We start from the raw sequence: 20355 nt of genomic DNA on the forward strand, positions 1-20355 counted from the left end.
GCGATGTTCGAGGTAGGGCAGTTGGTGGCATCTTCATAGGCGAGGGCTGTCAGTCAAGCCAAAGCCAAGGCCTTTGGGTGTTCACGGAGCTGCTTGGATGCTGGGCGGCGGCCCTGGCGGCAGGAGGCGCGATGTTTGTGGGCGGAGCGTGCGTCTTGGGTGCGGTCGGGCAGCCATGGCCACGTGGGTGGCATGGTTGGTGATGTTTGGCGAAGCTTGGTGGTTTGGTAGAGGGTTAACACCGGAGTCCATCACTTGCCCGGTCTTCTCTGGTCGACGGTGGCGGTGCCGCGGGCGTCGTTTCCTTCATGAAGGCTCTGTCGTGGTGTTCTCTTCTCTCCATGTTGCTCCGGGTGAAAACTTGATCTCCGAGATCGAGCGGTGGCAGCTTTCGGTATCGTGCCCTTCTTGAAGGCACCGCCTTGGATTCCATGCTTCGCCATTGTCCCGCTTCACTTCTTCTCGGTGGCTAGGTGTCGGAAGGTCCTCGTCGGCCCCAAGTGTTGTACTGTGCTTGGTGGTTGATTGGGTAGTGTTGCGGTGCATCGGCACCCTTGTATCTTGCCTTGGGTGTGTGTGGTGTGTGGGGGGTTGCGTGTTGTACCCGGATTTGTACTTCTAATCGGTGCTTTATATATAAAGTGGGGCGAAAGCCTTCTTTGGTAATAGATATACTATTTCACCGCTTGGGTTTGTTAGAGATGTCGAGGTCTTGCGTGGTAAGATCAAGTACGCTGCTAATTTTCTAGTTCTTGGCTCTCCACAAGATGATTTTTGTCCCACTATATTTGTTAGACCTTTCCTGAATGCAGTTAATGCTAAGATTGATTGCAATAGGGAAACCGTCATTGTTAATTTTGATGATGTGTCTCACGAGTTAAATTTTTCCAAATTTCATAGACAACCACATGTTAAAGAATTGCCTAGTAAATATGAGATAATTGGTCTTGTTTCTATTGTTGTACCTCCTACTGACCCGTTAGAACAATATATGCTAGATCATGAACATGGTATGCAAAAGAAAGAAAGAAATGAAATAGGTGAGATATTTCTTTAATCAAGCACCCATCCTTAAACATAATTTGCCTGTTGAAACGCTTGGAGGTCCTCCTCTACCTAAGGGTGATCCCATCTTTGAACTAAAGAAATTACCTGATACGTTGAAATGTGCTTATCTTGAAGAAAAGAAAATATATCATGTTATTATGAATGCTAACCTTTTAGAACATGAAGAAAAGAGATTACTTAAAACTCTGAGGAACCACTGTATTGCTATAAATATACTCTTGATGATCTTAAGGGCATTAGTCCTACTTTATGCCAACACAGGATTAATATGGAGCTGCCACCAAGCCAGTTGTTGATCATCAACGTCGTCTTAATCCTAAAATGAAGGATGCGGTAAGAACTGAAATATCAAATCTTCTAGAAGCAGGTATAATATATCCCATAGCTGATAGTAGATGGGTAAGTCATGTTCATTGTGTCCCTAAGAAAGGAGGCATCACCGTTGTTCCTGATGATAAAAATAAATTTATCCCACAAAGAACTGTAACTGGTTATATGATGATAATTGATTTCAGGAAATTAAATAAAGCTACTAGAAAAGATCATTACCCTTGCCTTTTATTGATCAAATGCTAGAAAGATTGTCTAAGCATTCACATTTTTTCTTTCTAGATTAGATCTTGGGTGTTTCGTAGGAATTTTTTGATTTTCATGCAATATTCCCCATCAGAACAATGATATCCAGAAGGCTATTAAGGAGAATAAATATTGTTTCATACGGCTACACCTACATAGGAGTGTGTAAAACATGGAGAAGTACAAGGTGGCAAAGAAGACTGCAGAGAGAGATCTGAAAAGCAAGGGGTCGGGCGTATGAGGACCTCTACCAGTGTTTAAACACAAGGGAAGTCGGAAGAGGCATCTATAAGATGTCCAAGATCATAGAGAGGAAGAAGATGGATGTCAACCAAGTTAAATGCATCAAGGATGGAGCAGACCAATTTCAGATGAAGGACGCAAAGATCAAGAATAGATGATGGGAGTAATTTGACAAACTATTAAATGGAGAAAATGAGAGCCCTGCCATCGAGCTGGTTGCCTCCTTGATAATATCAATAGATGTTTTGTGCGATGAATCCAAGAGATTGAGGTCAGTGAGGCTTTAAAAATGATGAAAGGAGACAAGGCCATGTGCCCTAATTGTATCCCCATTGAGGTGGGAGATGCCTCGGAGACACAACGATAGTATGGGTAACTAAGTTTTTCAACCTTATTTTTCGGTCAAACAAAATGGACGAAGAATGTAGGCAGAGTATATTAGAACCAACTTCAATAATAAGGGGGGGGGGGTTCAAAGTTGTACTAATTACTGTGAAATTAAGCTGATGAGGCATACAATGAATCTACGGGAGAGAGTCATTGAGTACCACTTAAGAAGAATGACAAGCATGCCCAAAAATTAAATTTGGTTTCATATCTAGGAGATCGACCATGGAAGGTATTTTCTTGGTATGACAACAGAGATAAAAGGAGCAAAAGAAGGACCTGCATATGGTGTTCATTGTCTTGGAGAAGGCCTATGATAAGATACCATATGTTATCATCTGGTGGGCCTTGGAGGAGCACAAAGTCCCAATAAAGTAAATTACTCTCATAAATGACGTGTACAATAGTGCCATGGCAAGTGTTTGAACAAATGATGGTGACATTGATGACTTTATAATTAAAATATGAGTGCACCAAGGGTCAGCATTTAGCCTTTATTTTTTCACTTTAGTAATGTATAAGGTCACAAGGATATACAATGAGATATCCCATGTTGTATGCTCTATGTAGATGATGTTGTGCTAGTTGACGATAGTGGGCGGCGGTTAATTTAAAGTTAGAGTTGTGGAGAAAGACTTTGGAATAGAAAAGGTTTGAGATTTAATAGAACTAAAATTGAGTACATGAGGTACGATTTTTTTATTACTAGGCATGGAGGGATGAGGAGATTAGACTTGGTGGGCAAGATAGCTATTGATATTTGAGGGTCAATGTTGTAGAAAGACGGTGGTATCGATGAAAATGTGAGCCATCGAATCAAAGATGGATTGATGAAACGACGCCAAGCTTGTGGCATCCTTTGTGACAAGAGAGTACCACAAAAATTAAAAGGCAGGTGCTATAAGTTAGTGATTCGACCTATGATATTGTATGGCTTAAAATGTTGGCCAAGTAAAAGGCGGTATGTCCAATAGTTAGGCGTAGCAGAGATCCACATGCTAAGATGGATATGTGGCCACAAAAGAAATTATCAATTCTGAAATGATGATATACGTGATAGAATGCTGTAGCACCAATCGAAGAGAACCTTGTGTCAATATTGTCCGAGATGGTTTGCACATATACAACACAACCCTTCAAAAGCGCTAGTGCATAGCAGAAGGATAAAAAATGTTGATAATGTAAAAAGAGTCCAGAGTACACCAAACTTGACATGTGAAGGGTGAGTAAGGAAAAACTTGAATAACTAGAGTGTCACCAAATAACTAGACATGGACAGGGGTGAATGGAAGTTAGCTATCCGTGTGTCAAAACCATGACTAGGATTCGAGATCTTATGGTTTCAACTCTGGACTGCCCCAACCTATTTTGTGAGTGAAAGATCTGTGGTCATTGTTGTATTATTTCAGTGATATGTGACACACCCCTTGGTAGTGAAATGCCTATGATAACTTCATAAATTTCAAGACCCACCATTTTTCAACAATAACAAAAATACGAGAAGCTAGTGTTTTCGTCCAAAACAATTGTATTTTGGTGCCCCATTTATCCACTCAGATCCTAAGAATATCGACCCAGAGTGTAATTAGACTTACCTTTGACCGTTGTTTGGAGCACCTCATAGAAAAGTGCGGTCGAAGTCGCACTGATTTATGGTGAATCGGCATTATGTAAGTAAATAGCTCCTCGCTTTAAAGCGAGAACAGACACACCAAGCGAGATGGGCATGTCTATTTATAGTTTTGCATTGAGATAGTCGGAGATTTATATCTAAACTTGTACTCCCTCCGTTCCTAAATATAAGTCTTTGTAGAGATTTCACTATAGACCACATACGGATGTATCTAGATGCATTTTAGAGTATAGATTCACTCATTTTGCTTTGTATGTGGTTCATAGTGAAATATCTTCAAAGACTTATATTTAGGAACGGAGGGAGTATATATTAGCTTGATTACCATTTTAAGTGAACGCTTCATATTATTCTTTATTAAGAGTGGATAATCAACACTCTTTAATGGTATCCCCTATTTACAAAAATCATCCAAAGAAGCATAGTGGACATTAACATTATCAAATTTGCGAGCGATGTTGAAAGCTCAGACAATTTCTGAAAACCCGTTAACTTTTTTCGAAAAAGGAAACATACTTTGATTTATCGAACACTTTTTCTAAAACTATGAACATTTTTTGAAAACACAAACATGTTTCTCAATTCCAAATGATATTTAAATTTTATGAACATTTTATGAAAAATACGGCTTTCTAAAATCCTGAATTTTTTGAAAGCAAGAACATTTCTTGAAACATGAACAATTTTTCAATACAATGAACACTTATTAGAAAACACAAACAAATTTTGAAAGAGTGAACATTATTTTGAAAAACCTTTTTTCTAAACTTGTGAACAAAATATAAAATGGAAAAATGAATGAGAAATAAAAAAAATAACTGACCAGGAATATTGGCTGAACCTGCTAAAAGGTTTCCCAAACTGATAACACCCAGGCAGAATCGTCTAGAAGATTCCTAAAAGTGGCAAAAGCCCAGGCTCAAACCGGGAAGTTCCAAAACCGGAACCAACGTGCAATTTTTGCTAGCGTTAAATGGGCTGGCAAATAGGCGGCTGCGTCAAATAAGAAACACACTATATAGCAGGAGCAACTAAGGTACCCTTTCGCAAGGGTTACTTTTAGTGCACGTGCTTGGTGCTCTCTTAGGATTTTTTTTCTGTATGCATTTTCAGGTTTTAGATGTTTTTTTTTGTTTTTTTGCTTTTCGGGTTTTGCCTAGTTTTCCCTAGGTTTTCGAGAATTTTTTTTTGCTTTTCTGAGAGGGACAAATTTGCTTCCGCGAGAGACACATAAAATTGTGTTTGTTTGCTTTCACGAGTGGCATCGATTTGCTTCTTGTGGAGGCACAGATTATTTTCGTGAGAGGCACAACACTGCCTCTTGAAAAAGGAAAATAATGCATTTATGTTGCTTCGTAGGTGGCATAGATTTGCATCTCGTGGAGGCATAGGTTTGCTTTCGCAAGAGACATAACTGTGCCTTTCAGAAATGATGGAAAACATGTTGTTTTTGCTTCCATGAGAAGCATACATTTGCTTCTCGTGGACACACATGATTGTTTTCGCGAGAGGCACAACTGTGCTCTCAGAAAGGAAAAAAAATGTGAAGTAAACAACTGTGTTTCGGCTCATTTTCCCCGGTTTTTCTTTTTCGTGAAAAATGTTCGTTAAAATCTATTAATATGGGATATGGTTTCGAGGATCTCGATGCGAGAAATCCAATGGTGAAAACAGTTCGGGATTTCGGCGCATGGTATAAGAGACAAAACACTTTGAATAAACGAATTTAGAAAAAAAGAAGAAACTCCCACGTTGCAACAAATGACACACATACAGTGCACTATTTGTCGCAACCTAAGAAGATGGGAGTGGCCTTTGTAAGAGGGGTACCGCTTAATTAGTAATTTTGCTATATAGCGCTTCTTGCAAGAATATGAGCGCATCACCCACGTCGTTCTTGGTGGGCCGACTAGGAGGCTCCGCACGCTCGTTGTTCGCCTCACTGGGACAGCTCGTTCAATTGTTTTTCTTACTCTTTATTTTTGGCTAAGGGGAAATAAACTTTTTTGAGGGGTTAAGGGAAAATAAACTAATTCCTCCCAAAAATCCAACTCCGTGCCCAGGCTCATCTGCTCCCGGTCAGAAAAAAAATCAAAACAAATACTAGAAATTTTTTAAAAAATCACATTTTTTTGTGTGGTAGGTAATTTGATGCGTGAGGTCTGCTCCAAATGTCAACTCATTTGGACATCTGAGCAGCTCTCGGCAAAAAAAAAAAAACAAATCAGGACAAAACAGTGCATGAACAGTAAACTTTTTTGCAGACCCTGGTTTTGTCTTTTTTGCTGAGAGCTACTCAAATATCCAAATGAGATCAAATTTGCAGTAGACCTCACGCTTCAAATTATCTACCACACAAAAAATATTGGATTTGTTTTGAATTTTTTTGTATTTTTTTTGATTTTTTTCGTCAACGCGGGTGCAGCTGAGCTCGGGAGCAGAAACACCGCACTCAATTCCTCCTATCTATATTACTTGTGGGCTGTGTCTGATTTAATATAACTTTAGTTCCATCTTTTTCGTGTTGATGATAAAAAATGTTCCTGGATTCTAAAAAATGGTTGTGCTTAATTGTGTTTTGTGCATTTAGGAAATGTTCACAAATTCAAAAAAGGTTTGTGTATTAAAAAATGGTTAACATATTGGAATAATTGTGAACTCAAAAATATTTGTGTATGTAGAAAATTATTCGCAAAATTCATAAATGTTCAAGAATTCAAAAATAAATATTTGAAACTAAAAAATAATCAAACCCTTAAAAATGTTCATGCATACTATCTCTTTCAATAAAGTTCACGAATTTAAAAACTTAATGAATTTTTAATAATGCCACGAATTAAAAATGGAAAAATAAAATAAATAAACAACAAGAAAAAAAATAGAAAGAAAACCGGAAAATCTTTCGAAGCCATGGGGAAAGTTCAAAAAATAGGAGCCCAACAGTTTGTTGACCGCACCTATACTAGCCCGATGGGCCGGCTCACAACCGTGCTAGTGAGCTATTTACCCTCGGGGGTTACATATCATTTGTGAGTGCTAGTTATTCTTAAAAAATAATTAGTGCGAGTTTAGGTGGATTTTTTGAAGAGTACACCCAAACGTATCATATTTTAATAAATGCCAGAAATAAATAAATTATAAGAAGACTATCCTTGTTGCGAGTACAGTGGACACTCCACTCCACACCGAGGCAAGTTCGAAGACAAGCCAACACACACCAGGGCAGTCCGATGACAAGCTACCACACCACTACAACCATAACACAAGGGGCCAATCCTAAACTGAATTACAAAGCCGTGTCTCGACCAACACTTGCCGCCTTCGAAGATAACACACCCACTTGGACTACACTTGCCGATGCACCATCCACCCATGAAAATGCCTAAAAGAGATTGGCGAGTCGGTGGCGGGACTTGGACGGTCACGAGAAAGGCATCGTCTTGGACACGCCAATTATGCCGTACATAACGCCCTTGAAGATCGACTTGACAGCAACAAGCACGAAAGGAACGCAACACATGACCTCTGGATCGTGTCTCCGTACACGATGCTCTCAACAGAGTAACGATGCTGAGAGCGGCCGGAACCGAACCTAGTCGCAAAATTTTAACAAAATGAGAATACAAACATACAGACACATATGAAATGCGAGTAATACCGTGAGGTTACACATCGATCAAACACAAATATCCCAAGCAAAACCGGTATATCTCAAGCACGTAGTAATTGATCTCTAGCTAGAAAGTACTTTTATGCACACTGATAGTACCACAACCCGGAGATTTTGCAAAAAAAGAAAAAGAAGAGGTACTACACACGGAGAGCATCCGATGAGCTAGGAGCTAGCTGTAGTCTGAACTCCAGAGCGGCCTGAACCACATGGAGTGGACGCAGGGCTGGAAAGTCACCATCACCAGCAGCACCGCCACCATCGCCGCCACGCCCCACGGTGACGCCCCCGACGACTGCGACGAGGCCGCGGCCGGCTGGGCGTTCACGGCGTGGCGTCGGAGCGCCCAGCGGGTGCGGCGGCGCCAGTACCCGAGCGCGGCGAAGAGGAGGAAGGCGGCCATGGCGGCGAGCGGCGCGGCGAAGACCCGCGCGCCGATCTCGGCGCGGCGCTCGACGGCCCGGTAGTCGACGTAGGAGGAGGTGGCCAGGAAGGAGACCACGATGGCGAAGAAGGCCAGCAGGCGCCACGGCGGCAGCGTCGCCGATGACAGCGCCCGCGCCGCCCAGCCGTGCCTCCAGCCCCGCCGCGAGTGCTGCGCCCACGACGACATCGCGCAAGCTTAGCTTAAGCTGCTGCCGCACCGGCTCTATCCAGCTGAGCTGTAGGCGCGTGCAGAGTGGTGGTATATATTATTGGAGTGGAAGGAAGGAAGCAGATGCCAAATGCTTGTGGGTGGAAGAAAGGAAAAGCGGGAGAGGAGCCGTGATGGGTCAGAGCTCAGAGGTGGGCGCGCCGGAATATATGCTGCCTGTTGAAAGAGCTAGCTTAGCTATAAATCAAAGGAGGATTAGATGAGAGAATCAATTGGTCATAGGTGGTGCGCACTGATTAAAGATGGAGAAATTCCTTCCACCTCGCCACTATAGAGCTAGCTAGCCTCTAAATCATTTTTCTGGCCAAACAAAAGCTTCCGAATAATTTGTTGGGTTGGATTATGGGAGTGGTTGCTTCTACGTGGACTTGGAAATTATTATTTCTAAGTCCAAAGCTGATTATCAAGCGTTGAGTTTATCCAACCGGTCGTGTTAGTTGCACATTTTAGGAGTGTGCATAATTTTCTTTCAACTCTGAAAATATATGTATAAGTTGATCAATTTAGATATAACTGTTTTTTCAGGCCGATAAATGTGACCTTAATAGTTTTCTTCTTGAAGTAAAGTGTAGCATTGAGAATCCACTGGCACCCGTGGGGATGGTTTCATTTTCAGCAATGCCGCTTGTGGACAGGGCAGTGCTCTCTTTTCTTTTTTTGATCCTTGACCGTAGAACAATCGTTCTACGGTATTTTCCTTAATGAATAATAAATGGTACAAATTACAGGTAAAAAGTAAAATGAAGATAAAGGTAAAAATCAACCAATGCCAGCTCTAGGGAACATCACGATAATCATATTACAGAAATTGTTCCGACCCAGACTTGAGCTGTTCTGCTTTGCCTTCTTTTGCCCTGAGCTGTGCTTCCCATAATCGTTCCTCCAGATAGAACTTCCAGATGCCTAAATGTGATGCTGCTGCTCTGAAGGTTTTGTCATTCCGGACAGACCAAATGCTGCAACAGCCCAGCAGGATGATGTCCAATGCTATGCCTTTAGGTAAATGACTTGTAGTGAGAACAATTGCATCAAATGTTGAAATACCTCTGTTTCTCTCAGGGACAATGGAATCCCAACATGAGAGCGCGAATGAGCAGTCCCAAAACAGATGTATCAATGTTTCTTCCACTCCTTCAGAGCATAGGACACAACTATAGTCTGGCAGATGCATCTTCCTTCTAGATAACATGTTTCTGGTGTTTATCCTGTCATGTAGAAGAAACCAGGATATAAATCTTATACCTCAGTCTGCATGAGGTTTTCCAAAGATTTTTAAATATGGCATGCGTTGGACCATTTCCCATGATTCTCTTGTACATCTGCATCGATTAGTACTGGTTGGTTGGACAATAATATCTCCAAACATCTCTATTGTCTGAGATCTCCCTGTTATCAATCAATTCTTTCACCATGTTGAATTGCTGGAAGGCTTGTAGTGGGGGAGTGCTCTCTTCAACCCCATAGCAAAAACAAACCTCACTACTGTTTTTGGCCTCTCCTGTCCGCCCCTCTCCGCAATCCAGTCACCTCTCATCTTGAAGGATAACTGTGTATTCTAAATTCAGAAATAATTTGCTACCCATGGAGAGAAAATCTGTTAGGTGAGCATTTTGTGTATTCTAAATTCTAAATTATTTTGGACCATGAAAAATAACTCTATAACAAAAAAATATCGTGACTTTGGACCAGCTAGGCGAGCAAAAAGGCACTTGTGCCAAAAAGGCAAGGGAAAAGACTGAGAGAAGTGAGAAAATGCCTTTCTGCGCAACGAAAAGGCACTTGTGTCAAAAACGTAATAAAACTGACAAAGAATAGTGAAAAAGTCATTTCTATACAATAAAAATGCACTTATTCCAATGCCAAAAGAAACCCGACATCTCATATATCAAAAAGGCACTTATGCCAAAGGGTGTGTAGCTACCACCATGTGTGCCTAGCTGCCACCATTCTAAATTATCATGCATGTTACAAATGCACAATTTCGATAAATATAGTGGACGTCTTTAAAGAGCGGAATGGTTTTCGAGATAAATTTCTTGTTAATATCTCGTACACTTTAGAATTCACAATTCACTTGTACCTAATTAACTTGACAGTCTTGTACTCTAGAATCCTCCACTATATTCTTTCTTTATTCATACTCTAAATCGCCCTTTGATATCAAGTTCCGTAGATATTCAAGAGATTATGTACAAATACACATATAAATGCACATTAGCAAAACAATGGACATAAAAATAATTTGTCGATAGATGTGATACAACACAATTCGTGCTATTGCCACAAAAGTTTTCCTTGAATAACTAAAACATAAAAAGTTAACACAACAAATAAACAAAAGTATGGTCCTACTTTAATATTTGCAGTGAATCATACTAGAGATGTATGAAAAATTCAGGTAAGGTAAGTACGCATTGTTTACCTATACTTGAAAATAATATTTTAGTTGTTATAAGAGACATGTATCGATGCAAAATAAAAATATAAATTTGGTTGGGAGATCAATCATCATGAGATAAAAAAGTTTAGTATAAATACATTAGTATGTTGAAAGTCACTGCTAAACTCTATAAGCTCAGGTTGCGCGTTAGTGTTAGACTTAGACTAGGTTTTCCACGATTTCTAAAAGCATATGTGTCAATTAAAAAATACTTTATGCCAATAAACAGAAAACATAGCTCGAGACATGACCAAAAGCTTATTAGAATGGTTCAAAACTCATGACTCACTTCCATATGTAGGCATTGGTAGGAATGACGGAAATCAGAAAATAAAAACTCGTAAGATAAAGTAAGATCAAAAGCATCCAAGAGACGACTTGGGAAGACATGTGGGTCCAACATGCCACATATTATCTTTTGTCCTAATTTCAAGCTTATTTTTTTCCAATTTTTTTAACATGTTTTCCTTTATTTTCATCCATCTTGAAAAGTCTTTTTATGCGCTTTACTTTATTCTATAGTGTTGACAACTTTCCGGTATAATCTCTGCAAAGTTGTAAGTAAAAGTCAGTAGAAGTTAAAATAGTGAATATGAGTTTTAAATAAACATTATGTTTTTAGAAATAGTGATATAAAATAGATGCATTAATGGACATGGCGGTAGCACTTATAGAAAGATAAGATAACAAAAAAATATGGATACATTTTAAACTAATTATAGGGCAAGGTTTTCGTCTTCCATATCCTATCTTTTCGATGGAGAAGTATAGGTGGATTCTCTTAGGTTAAACCACACACCTGCAACATTTGTGCAATTATAGTGACAATTCATATAGATCCACATTGTCTTATAATCTAAGACGATAGATGGTCACTCGTTATCTCTGTCAAAGACAAAATTAATGTGTGAGTGAGTAAATGTATACATCGAGGCTTGTGGTGCACCTCGTGCACCCAAATACCATTGTGCCTTCGGAAACGTTTGATTTTTAAGCACATTCAGACAATACCAATAGCTGTCACAAAATTTCAAATCAAAATTAAAATGTAGTTTCAGATATAATTTGTTATCGATGAAGGTACGGGCCGAATCATAAGCCAACTAATATTATCCACTATTTAGTGTTAATTTTTCCAATAGAAATATTGTACGATAGACCCATACACTACGAATGTGAGCATGATTATCTGAACTCTCATGGGTAGAGTGATGCCCCCACAACTCGAGCACCGCATCAAGAGGTGGTTCTCATTCGGCGTTGAATTTGTCCACTGTCACGATCGAATACAAAACCATAAATATTAGATATTTAACGCTTAATACCGTGGTTTGGAAGTTGCAGAGTTGGACCTTAATGAGCAGAGCATGCAACCGAGGTTGTGCTTAAGAGGCCATGCCTGCTCAGGGCACAAGTATTGGCCGGGCCTTGCGTCATTGTTGCTCTAGTGAACAGATGAAAAATAGTGTGCAAGTTCAGTCTAAGAAAAAAATATTAATTCTCAAAAGGGAAAGTAAAAGCTGGCAACTCCTTGCTCAAAAAACATAATGCCAACTTCTTGATAGATTTCAAAATGTTCATCAAATTCGAAAATAATTTATTGATTTTCAAAAATATTAATGCAAAAACAATGTTTATGAATTTTGAGAATTGTGAATTTATAATTTTTTTCACAAATTTTAAAATGTTCGCAAAGTATAATCATGATTTTAAAAAATATTCATGATTTTTAGAAAATATTCATGAATTGAAAAAACTGTTCACAAATTTTGAAATTACTCATCAAACTAAAAAAGGCAACACAAAAAATAAAACAGAAAAAAAATACAACAAGAAAAAGATGAAAGAAAACAATAAAACCCGTGAGAAAGCCATGTGGAGAAACGATAAAAAACCCAGAGGAGAATGACTGTCAAAAGTGGAAAACTAGTCGAAAGAAGTAAAAATCGGCTTTAGGAATGCATACTGGGCTGGTCCATTGTTGCCTCACGGGCGCATTATAGCTTAAATATGTCTGAATGGGCGTAGAATATTTGAATTATCTTGCAAGATCGGCCACGCGAGGTTCAAGTGCGGTGAGGGGTGTGGATGGCCAGTGGCTCGGCGATGTTCGTCATAGGGGAGAGGTTGTGTATGCACCGAGAGATCTCAATGGGACTATGCGAAAATGCTAAACCTACGAATAGCCTACGTAAGGTTACGAAACCTGCCAAACTAATCTAAACATCCCCCTTGATTTTCAAGGGAGGGGGGGGGGGGGCTCATCCTTTCCTAAAAGCCAATCCTAATCTTCCACGTTAGCTATTACGTAAACATACGTAGGTTCCTTACATAAGTCTAGCATTGCCGGGTACTATGTATGGTGTCGTGGAGTGCACGAGGGACCTCGGCACCGGGGAGTGCTACCGGTGCCTGCAGTTGTTGGTACCAAAGTTGCAGACGTACTGCTTATTGGGATATCGGATGGCGCAGAACTTCAACTGCCAACTTCGGGTTCAACTCTATACCTACCATGACCAATCTCCTCGCTCGGTGAGTAACTTAATCAGGGCATCAACATATACCCTCAACCTCCATATGTTTTTTGCCGTGAAGAAATCTCTGCGGCTCCGGGGTGTTTGAAACTTTGATGACTGAAAAACAAAGCTTTCCCAAACCCCCACCTCTCGTAGTCTCGTTTAGCTTTCAGTGTTCCCTTTTTGTCTCTGCATAGCTCTCCTATTTTTCTCTACTTACTTAAATTAAGTATCCCCTCTTTCGACCTTTCTTTCGTGCAACCTCCCTTGCGTACGTGCTCCCCTCCCCATTTTGAATATTCCTGACCAATTTCTGATTTTTCTCCCATTGTTTTTCCTTGAAATTGCCTCCATTGGCCCTCATTTTTCTTGGCTTACCAATTATTTGTTTTTTCTTTAGTAAGCCATGCAAATTAAATCGCGGAAGTTTATTTTTGGTATTAATAATAATAAAATGACGGATAAATCATGATGTTTGAGGACAGAAAGTCACTATTATTTATGCACCCATTGCAATGCACGTGCAATCCTTTAGTTTGAAAATAAATGACAAATCTCCTGCCGTTTCGCTAAAATTGTCCTTGACCAAACTTTCAATATGTGGCTAACCGATGCATGAGAACCAGCAGTTTGCAGTGGGATGTAGTGTCTCAAGAACGATTGAATTCCATTCCAATTTTCGTTTTCTAATCCTTCGCATCTACTCCTGCTCCCGCATACACTAGCGCTGGTTCACACGTCAAGTAACGCCGGGTATTTCTCATTTTTGTTTTTTAAGGTTTGTTTGCCTTTTTGGTTCTTTTTTTTTCACTAATTTTGTTTCACTTTTTTTCTTGGGTAAAAGATGTTTACACATAAAAAATTGAAATAGCATTTTTAATCAAATTGGCAAAGTAAAGCAGGATGTTTTAGACATTCAAGGTAAATGAGCCTTTTGGGGCAAATCAGAATGTAAAGTGAGGCAGTTTATCAAACGACCCCTCTAATTAAGAGCATCTCCAGCCGCCCCCCCTCCCCCCAAAGGGGCTCGAAAATTCGCCGCCTGGGGGCGACCCAGCGAAAAAATCGGCCTGGACCGATTGGGTTCCCAGCTGCCGGCCCAGAAGTTTTTTTTAATCTTTTTTAAACATACATTCGGCTAAAATTCGGCAAACAAGCATAAACTTCGGCGAAATATAGCAAACTTAAAATAAACTTCGGCGCAACAGGTTCTTACGTAGGAAACTTAAAAAAAACCTAGCCTATAGGAAGAACGCGCTGAGCGCGGAGAAGTCCTCATCGCCGTCGCCGTTGCCATCGCCATCATCCTTCTCCTCCTTGATGCGGCCGCTGCCGCCCCTACTGGACCCCTGCCCATCGTCGCCCTGGCGGACCGGTGGCGGCGCGTCGTCGTCATCGTCGTCGAGGACGATGACTCCTCCCTCGTCGCGGCCCTGTCGCGGAGCAGAGAACTGCTCTAGGGCGCGGACTTGGCGCTCTAGCTTCGTCTGCGCCCAGTCCTCGCGCCCCCACTTCAATGCCGCCTCCTTGGAGTGGCCCGGCTCCGTCTTGACCGCGGCGAGCCCCGACTCTGTCTTCACCGCGGCAAGCCCGGGCTCCGTCTTCGGCTTGACGAAGAGAGGAGGGGCCGAGGAGGAGGCGCGCCCGCCATCGCTGATGATGATGTCGGCGCTGCGTGTTCGCCGGCCGAGCGGCGTCTCGCCGGGCTCGGCCTTGACGCTGAGCAGTGCCGGCAACCCCGACGAGGAGGAACGGGAGGAGGAGGAGGAGGAAGAGGACGCCACCCTCCTCGGCATCCACTGGCCTCCGATCCGGGCCGAGGCGGGAGGGTAGATCAGGGGCGGGTTGTTGCTGCCCTCGAGGTGCCCGAGGACGGCGTCAAGCGAGGGCCGGGGGCGCCCCACCACAGGCGGCACCCCTCGCTGTTCAGCCTGCCCCTGACCACCGGCGCCCCATTGGTGGAGGCGATCCGCTGCGCCTGCCGGTGTTGGAAGTACACCGCCCATGCCTCATGGTTGTCGTTTGCGTACTGCGGGAGGGCCCGCTGCTCGTCCGTGAGCGACGCCCGAACGCGGTCGACCTCGGCGGCGAAGATGTCGGGATGCGCATCGACGTCGGGCACAAGGAGGATGGGGACGCCACCGGCGCTGAGCCTCCAACCCGACAGCCTAGCGCGCATGTCGGGAGGCGCCGGGATGTTCGCCTCGAAGAGCAGCCAGGCCTCCCAGCCGTGGAGGGTGCGTCGGCCGAAGCCGTTTGCCACCGCCCCATCGCCGGGGAACCGCTCGACCATTGTCTCAGGGAGGAGGGCTCGGGGGAGAGAGGGGGAAGAGAGGCGAAGGTCGGCGGCGGTGCGCGGGGGAGAGGCAGAGAGCTCGGCAACGGGGCTGTGGGCGGGGCGGGGCTGTGCATGTAAGTGTGAAGGTAATGATAGGGGAGAAGTAAGGAACGAAAGCCAAGTCATAGCTTGACACACATGGATGGTCGTGCAGGGGCTGAAGTACCACATTACTTGTAGCTGCTAGGATCATGAAAAGGTGGAGGCGACAACACATGAGTGACATCAATGATAGTACTACGGGCACCTAGTCTCGAGTTCCGAGATGAAAGCCTTGATCTGACCCGAGTTGGTTATATCTGACATATACAAGTGTCATCCCCTATTAATTGTCAATATGATTAACCCAAGCACTATTCCTCAAGGCCTTGTCCACCATGGATACTTTCCTCTAGGAAATCTCATAAGTTTTTGGTGCAATGTCTTTTGGCGGCATCTCCTCTAGCCATGATGATTTCCAAAATTTTGCCGTTGTACCATCGCCAATTGTAATCTTAGTGGCCACAACGAAGAGATCCCACTCCTCCTTATTGCAATGCATCCCCAACGCATAACAAGCTCTCGGGGGTCATCCCATTCAGGCCATAACAATCTTAGGCATAACGCCGAGGCGAACTTCCCCGGGTTAAGGATACCCAACTTCCATATTCCTTAACCTTGCAGACTAGTTCCCAATTAATTTTGTACTTTTCACCAGACACCTTATCCGAGCCCACCCAGAGATGGGCGCATCTCAAGCAGTCAATATTCTGTATCACCTCCACCGGGAGGTCAAGCGGTGTGAGATAAAAAATTGCCACCGCCGTAAGAACCACTTTGACAAGTATCAACCTACCTGCAATAGCAGCATGCTACCCCCTCTAAGGGGCAAGCTTCCCAACCGCTTTGTCTTCTAAGTGTAGCAAATTGAATTTCCTTAGTCTTCTTATCGCTAAAGGAAGGCCGAGGTATCGGATGGTGAAGGATGAGCGACAAGTCGGTCTTGCTCAGAATATGATGTATTGAATCGATGGCTAGCACAAAGAGCAAAGTGGATAGCTGGTCTCCCTAACGAAGGCCTCTGCCATGCTTAATCGGGTAGTGGAGTCGAAGGCCTTCTTGATATCTAGCTTGAAGAGATGCATTGGCTTCTTAGTGCGGTGGAATTCGCATGCCAAGTTTTGGACGGTACAACACTAATCTAGCTTAATCGGGTCTCCCGCGATTCCATTGAGTCTAGCTAGATATCTAGCTTGATATCTAGCTTAATTGGGTCTCCCGCGATTCCATTGAGAAGAACCCGGGAGGAGGCTGATGAAAGCAAGGCTGAGATCCAATCTCTGAAGTGGGGCAGGAAGCCATGATGACAGAGCGTGTCCATCAAGTAGTCCCATCTAATGGAGTCGAAGGCCTTCTTGATATCTAGTTTGAAGAGATGCATTGGCTTCTCAGTGCGCCGAACGAGCGAGATCGAACGAGCGTTTTAATTTATTCTGTTTCCTGTTTCCTGTTTCCTGTTTTTGAAGAGATGCATTGGCTTCAAAAATGTTTCCTGTTTTCAAAAAATGTTCGTATTTCCAAAGTTGTTTGAGATTTTCAAAAATATTCTCCATTTTAAATCTTTTTCCTATTTTTCTCTGTTTATCTTTTCTTTTCAATTCCATTTTTCTTTCTCAGATTTATTTTTCTTTTTCAATAAATGTTCTCATTTTACAAATTTTGTTCATTCTTAAAGAAAGTGTTTCTTTTCTCAATTTTTTTCTTAAATTACAAATTTTGTTCGCTTCATTTGAAAAAATGTTCAGTAATTCAAAAAATCTTCACCTTTTTAAATTTTGGTCACAAAACGAAATTTATTTGTTTTACAAAAAAGTTCTCATTTTCTAAAAATAATTCAGAAATTCAGAAAAATGTTCACATGTTTAAATTTTGTTCATAAATTACAAAATGTAAGGAAATATCAAAAAACAAAGATTCCTGTTTCGAAATTCTGTTTACAAATATAAAAATGTCCTAGAACTACAGAAATTGTTCCCTTTTTGCAAATTTATTCAAAAGTTCGATCCCTCGCTCACAAACTTTATTTCTGAAAGGAACTTGGCGAACTTGTCTTATTTTTCGCGGTTGTCTATGGTTCTTTAATACTCGGGCTGCAATTAATCCAAGGAAGGTCATTTGTCCTAGTGGACTGCGCTTTGCGGGCAACTTTAGCAGGTCGTGGGTTGGATTTCCAGTTAGCGTGCCCTTTTTGCTTTTTGCAATTTTTCAATCCGCCAAGGACAGCGACTGGGCCGGCCCAGTTCCCCCGTCTCCTGTGCGAAAGTATGCCTCTTTGCCGCAGTAAGCGGCACATAGGAGGTCCCGCAATTTTTTTTTTGAGGTGGAGGAGGTCCCGCAATTGAGTTGTAAATTCTGGAGATTTATTTCCCAATTCGCTACCACCGTGTATTTTGGTTCTGGGCCCAATAAATCCGAACGAAGGGAGTAAGTTTCAATATTGAAACTTAACATGTTTTTTTAAGTCATCAACATACATTCAAAAAGAATCTTATTTAAAAACGCTGGTCACGAGAAACACGTATATAAAAACATAACTTCATTTCAAATTTTCACTCAAAAGATAAAGAAGTTTAAAAATCAAATCCCAAAATAAATAAAAAACCCTCGTGAGGCACTCGGTGCCATGGGACTTGCGTGCTCTAAATCCTCGTCCGCTGGAAGGTTGCAATTAAGTTTGATTAGCAAGTCGTGTCAACTAGTAGTACTCCGCCGGAGTATATGACTTACATGTACGTATAACCGTTCCCGATCTCATCGAAAAAAAAAATTTGTTCTCGATCAGTCAACACGTGATGGGCCCGTATGACCAGGGCCGGCACGTGAATGATACATGACCAACATGCATGTGCGACCAAGACTATCATCGATCTGATGCCTGGACTATCGATGGATGAGCTAGTAGTTACTGTTGTGGCTCCCCACTCCCTCTGTGACGGAAATAGAAAACGTACCACTGTGTTGTACATGCATTCACATTACTGTGGTAGCTGAGCTGCCCACGTACAGTTGCACTACAGGGCCAGTTTTACTTTTTCTTTCTTGTCATCGTCACCTAGCCAGAAATCAGAAATCCGTACGTCCGTCCGTTTCGGTGAAGAAAATTCATGCTGCAGGAGTAAAGTGTGCATGCATGGAACCATCCAAAGCTAATTAAGATTGCTGGCACTAGTGCTTTAATTCAACAGATAAATTTACAGACATTGTGCATTAAATAAATATATATAACATGCACCGTATTTTTGCGGGCTCTAGCACATAAAATATGTATTTCTGAAATTTCACATATTTTGTGGAGTCCATGTAGTATTTCTCTAACGTTAATTTACGGTCATAGGGTTTCTTATGATCCGGGGGCTTGCCCTCCTGATTCAAAAAAGTTTTCGTTTGTCCACCGTACACGTGTTTGGTTAGGTGGGAGTGTGTCTAGAGATGATCAGCTCTTGTTTTGTAGAAGATCCCTCGCAAGGACCATATGAGAGGTTGGGAGCTGCAGCAGCGTGCTGCATGGCCGATCATGGAGCAACCCGTGCATGTGCGAAATTGGTAGCGTGTTGTTGATTGGCTACAGAAAACTGATTGATGGGTCCATCGGATTTGATGCATTGTAATGACAAAATTCTTCCCGGAAACAACATAAAAGAAGCTTATTTTGATCCATGCATTTGGTTTTTTATACACAAAGTATGAATACATATACAAATTTGCCCACATATACTGCACACCTATGTATATGTACGGTGTTTTTCTAGAAAATTTTGGTCAAAAAAGTAATTCGTTTTTAAGGGTTAACTGGAGCCTGTGCTTTGATCGCTCTTCAGGAAGACTCTTAATAGCATAAACATACTGTTTCTAGTTTTACCACGTTACAACTATAGAAATAATCATTGATGCCTCCTTTTTTTGTTTTTCAGAAATACAATTTAATACAAGTAATTTTTATAATATGAAACCATTTTATTTTCCTCTTACAGTCAATATAAATTAAAAAATGGCAGTGCTCATAATTGGTCATGCCTTTGTAGACTAGAGGCCTTGTTATGAACCGGATATGAATTAAGACATGTAACATATGAAAAAAGCCGAGCCAACAGAAGAGTTTTAGGTCTTGTTTGATTCACATGATTCTAGAAATGCAGTATAAGATAGGAACGGATGCGCAAAACACAACGTTCTAAATCACGGGGATATTGTCAACTTGGGTGTTTTGTTCAATGAATTGGAAAAAAAACATATGATTCAAAATAAACATAAACTGAGCATTAAATAAATAGAGAATACATGTAACATTATTTTGCGGGCTCTAGCGTACTAAAATAATACTCCCTCTGTTCCATAATAGTGCTGCGTACAGATTTTTTTAAATAAAAAATTGGAAAGTTTGACCAAGTTTATAGAGAAACCTATTTATATCTACAACATCAAATATTTAAAATATGAAACTACGTCCTATGATGAATTAAATGATATATGTTTGGCATTCTATATGTAAATATTTTTCTCGATAAACTTTGGCATAGTTGGTGATGCTTGACTTTTCAAAAACTCTACATGCACCACATTGTGGTACGGAGGGAGTATACATTTCTAAAATTTCAGATGTTTTGTGAAGTCTATATACTAGTAGTAGTATTTTTGTAACGTTAATTTCTTCTGTTCATAGGGGCTTGCCCTCCTTGTTTGTCCACCGTACACGTGTTCGGTTAGGTGGGAGCGTGTCTAGAAATGATGAGCTCTCATTTTGTAGAAGACCCCTCACAAAGGAAAATCTGGTACGACCGGGTCGTACGCAC

At 41.6% G+C, this 20355-nt stretch overlaps 1 protein-coding gene across 1 annotated transcript; it reads right to left on the minus strand.

The window, feature by feature from the left end:
• Positions 1 to 7025: 7025 nt before the first annotated feature.
• On the minus strand, positions 7026 to 8246 carry LOC119312999. The gene has a single exon (XM_037588801.1). It carries the CDS (start codon positions 8188 to 8190, stop codon positions 7750 to 7752), a length of 441 nt encoding a protein of 146 aa, XP_037444698.1. The 5' UTR covers positions 8191 to 8246; the 3' UTR covers positions 7026 to 7749.
• Between the last annotated feature and the right edge of the window lie 12109 nt (positions 8247 to 20355).

Source organism: Triticum dicoccoides, chromosome 5B (assembly GCF_002162155.2).
Source record: "Triticum dicoccoides isolate Atlit2015 ecotype Zavitan chromosome 5B, WEW_v2.0, whole genome shotgun sequence".
Classification (NCBI taxonomy): Eukaryota; Viridiplantae; Streptophyta; class Magnoliopsida; order Poales; family Poaceae; genus Triticum; species Triticum dicoccoides.

Bases quoted from the DNA above. Each gene is read 5' to 3' on its own strand.
- LOC119312999 (XM_037588801.1), bottom strand. From the start codon at position 8,190: ATGTCGTCGTGGGCGCAGCACTCGCGGCGGGGCTGGAGGCACGGCTGG.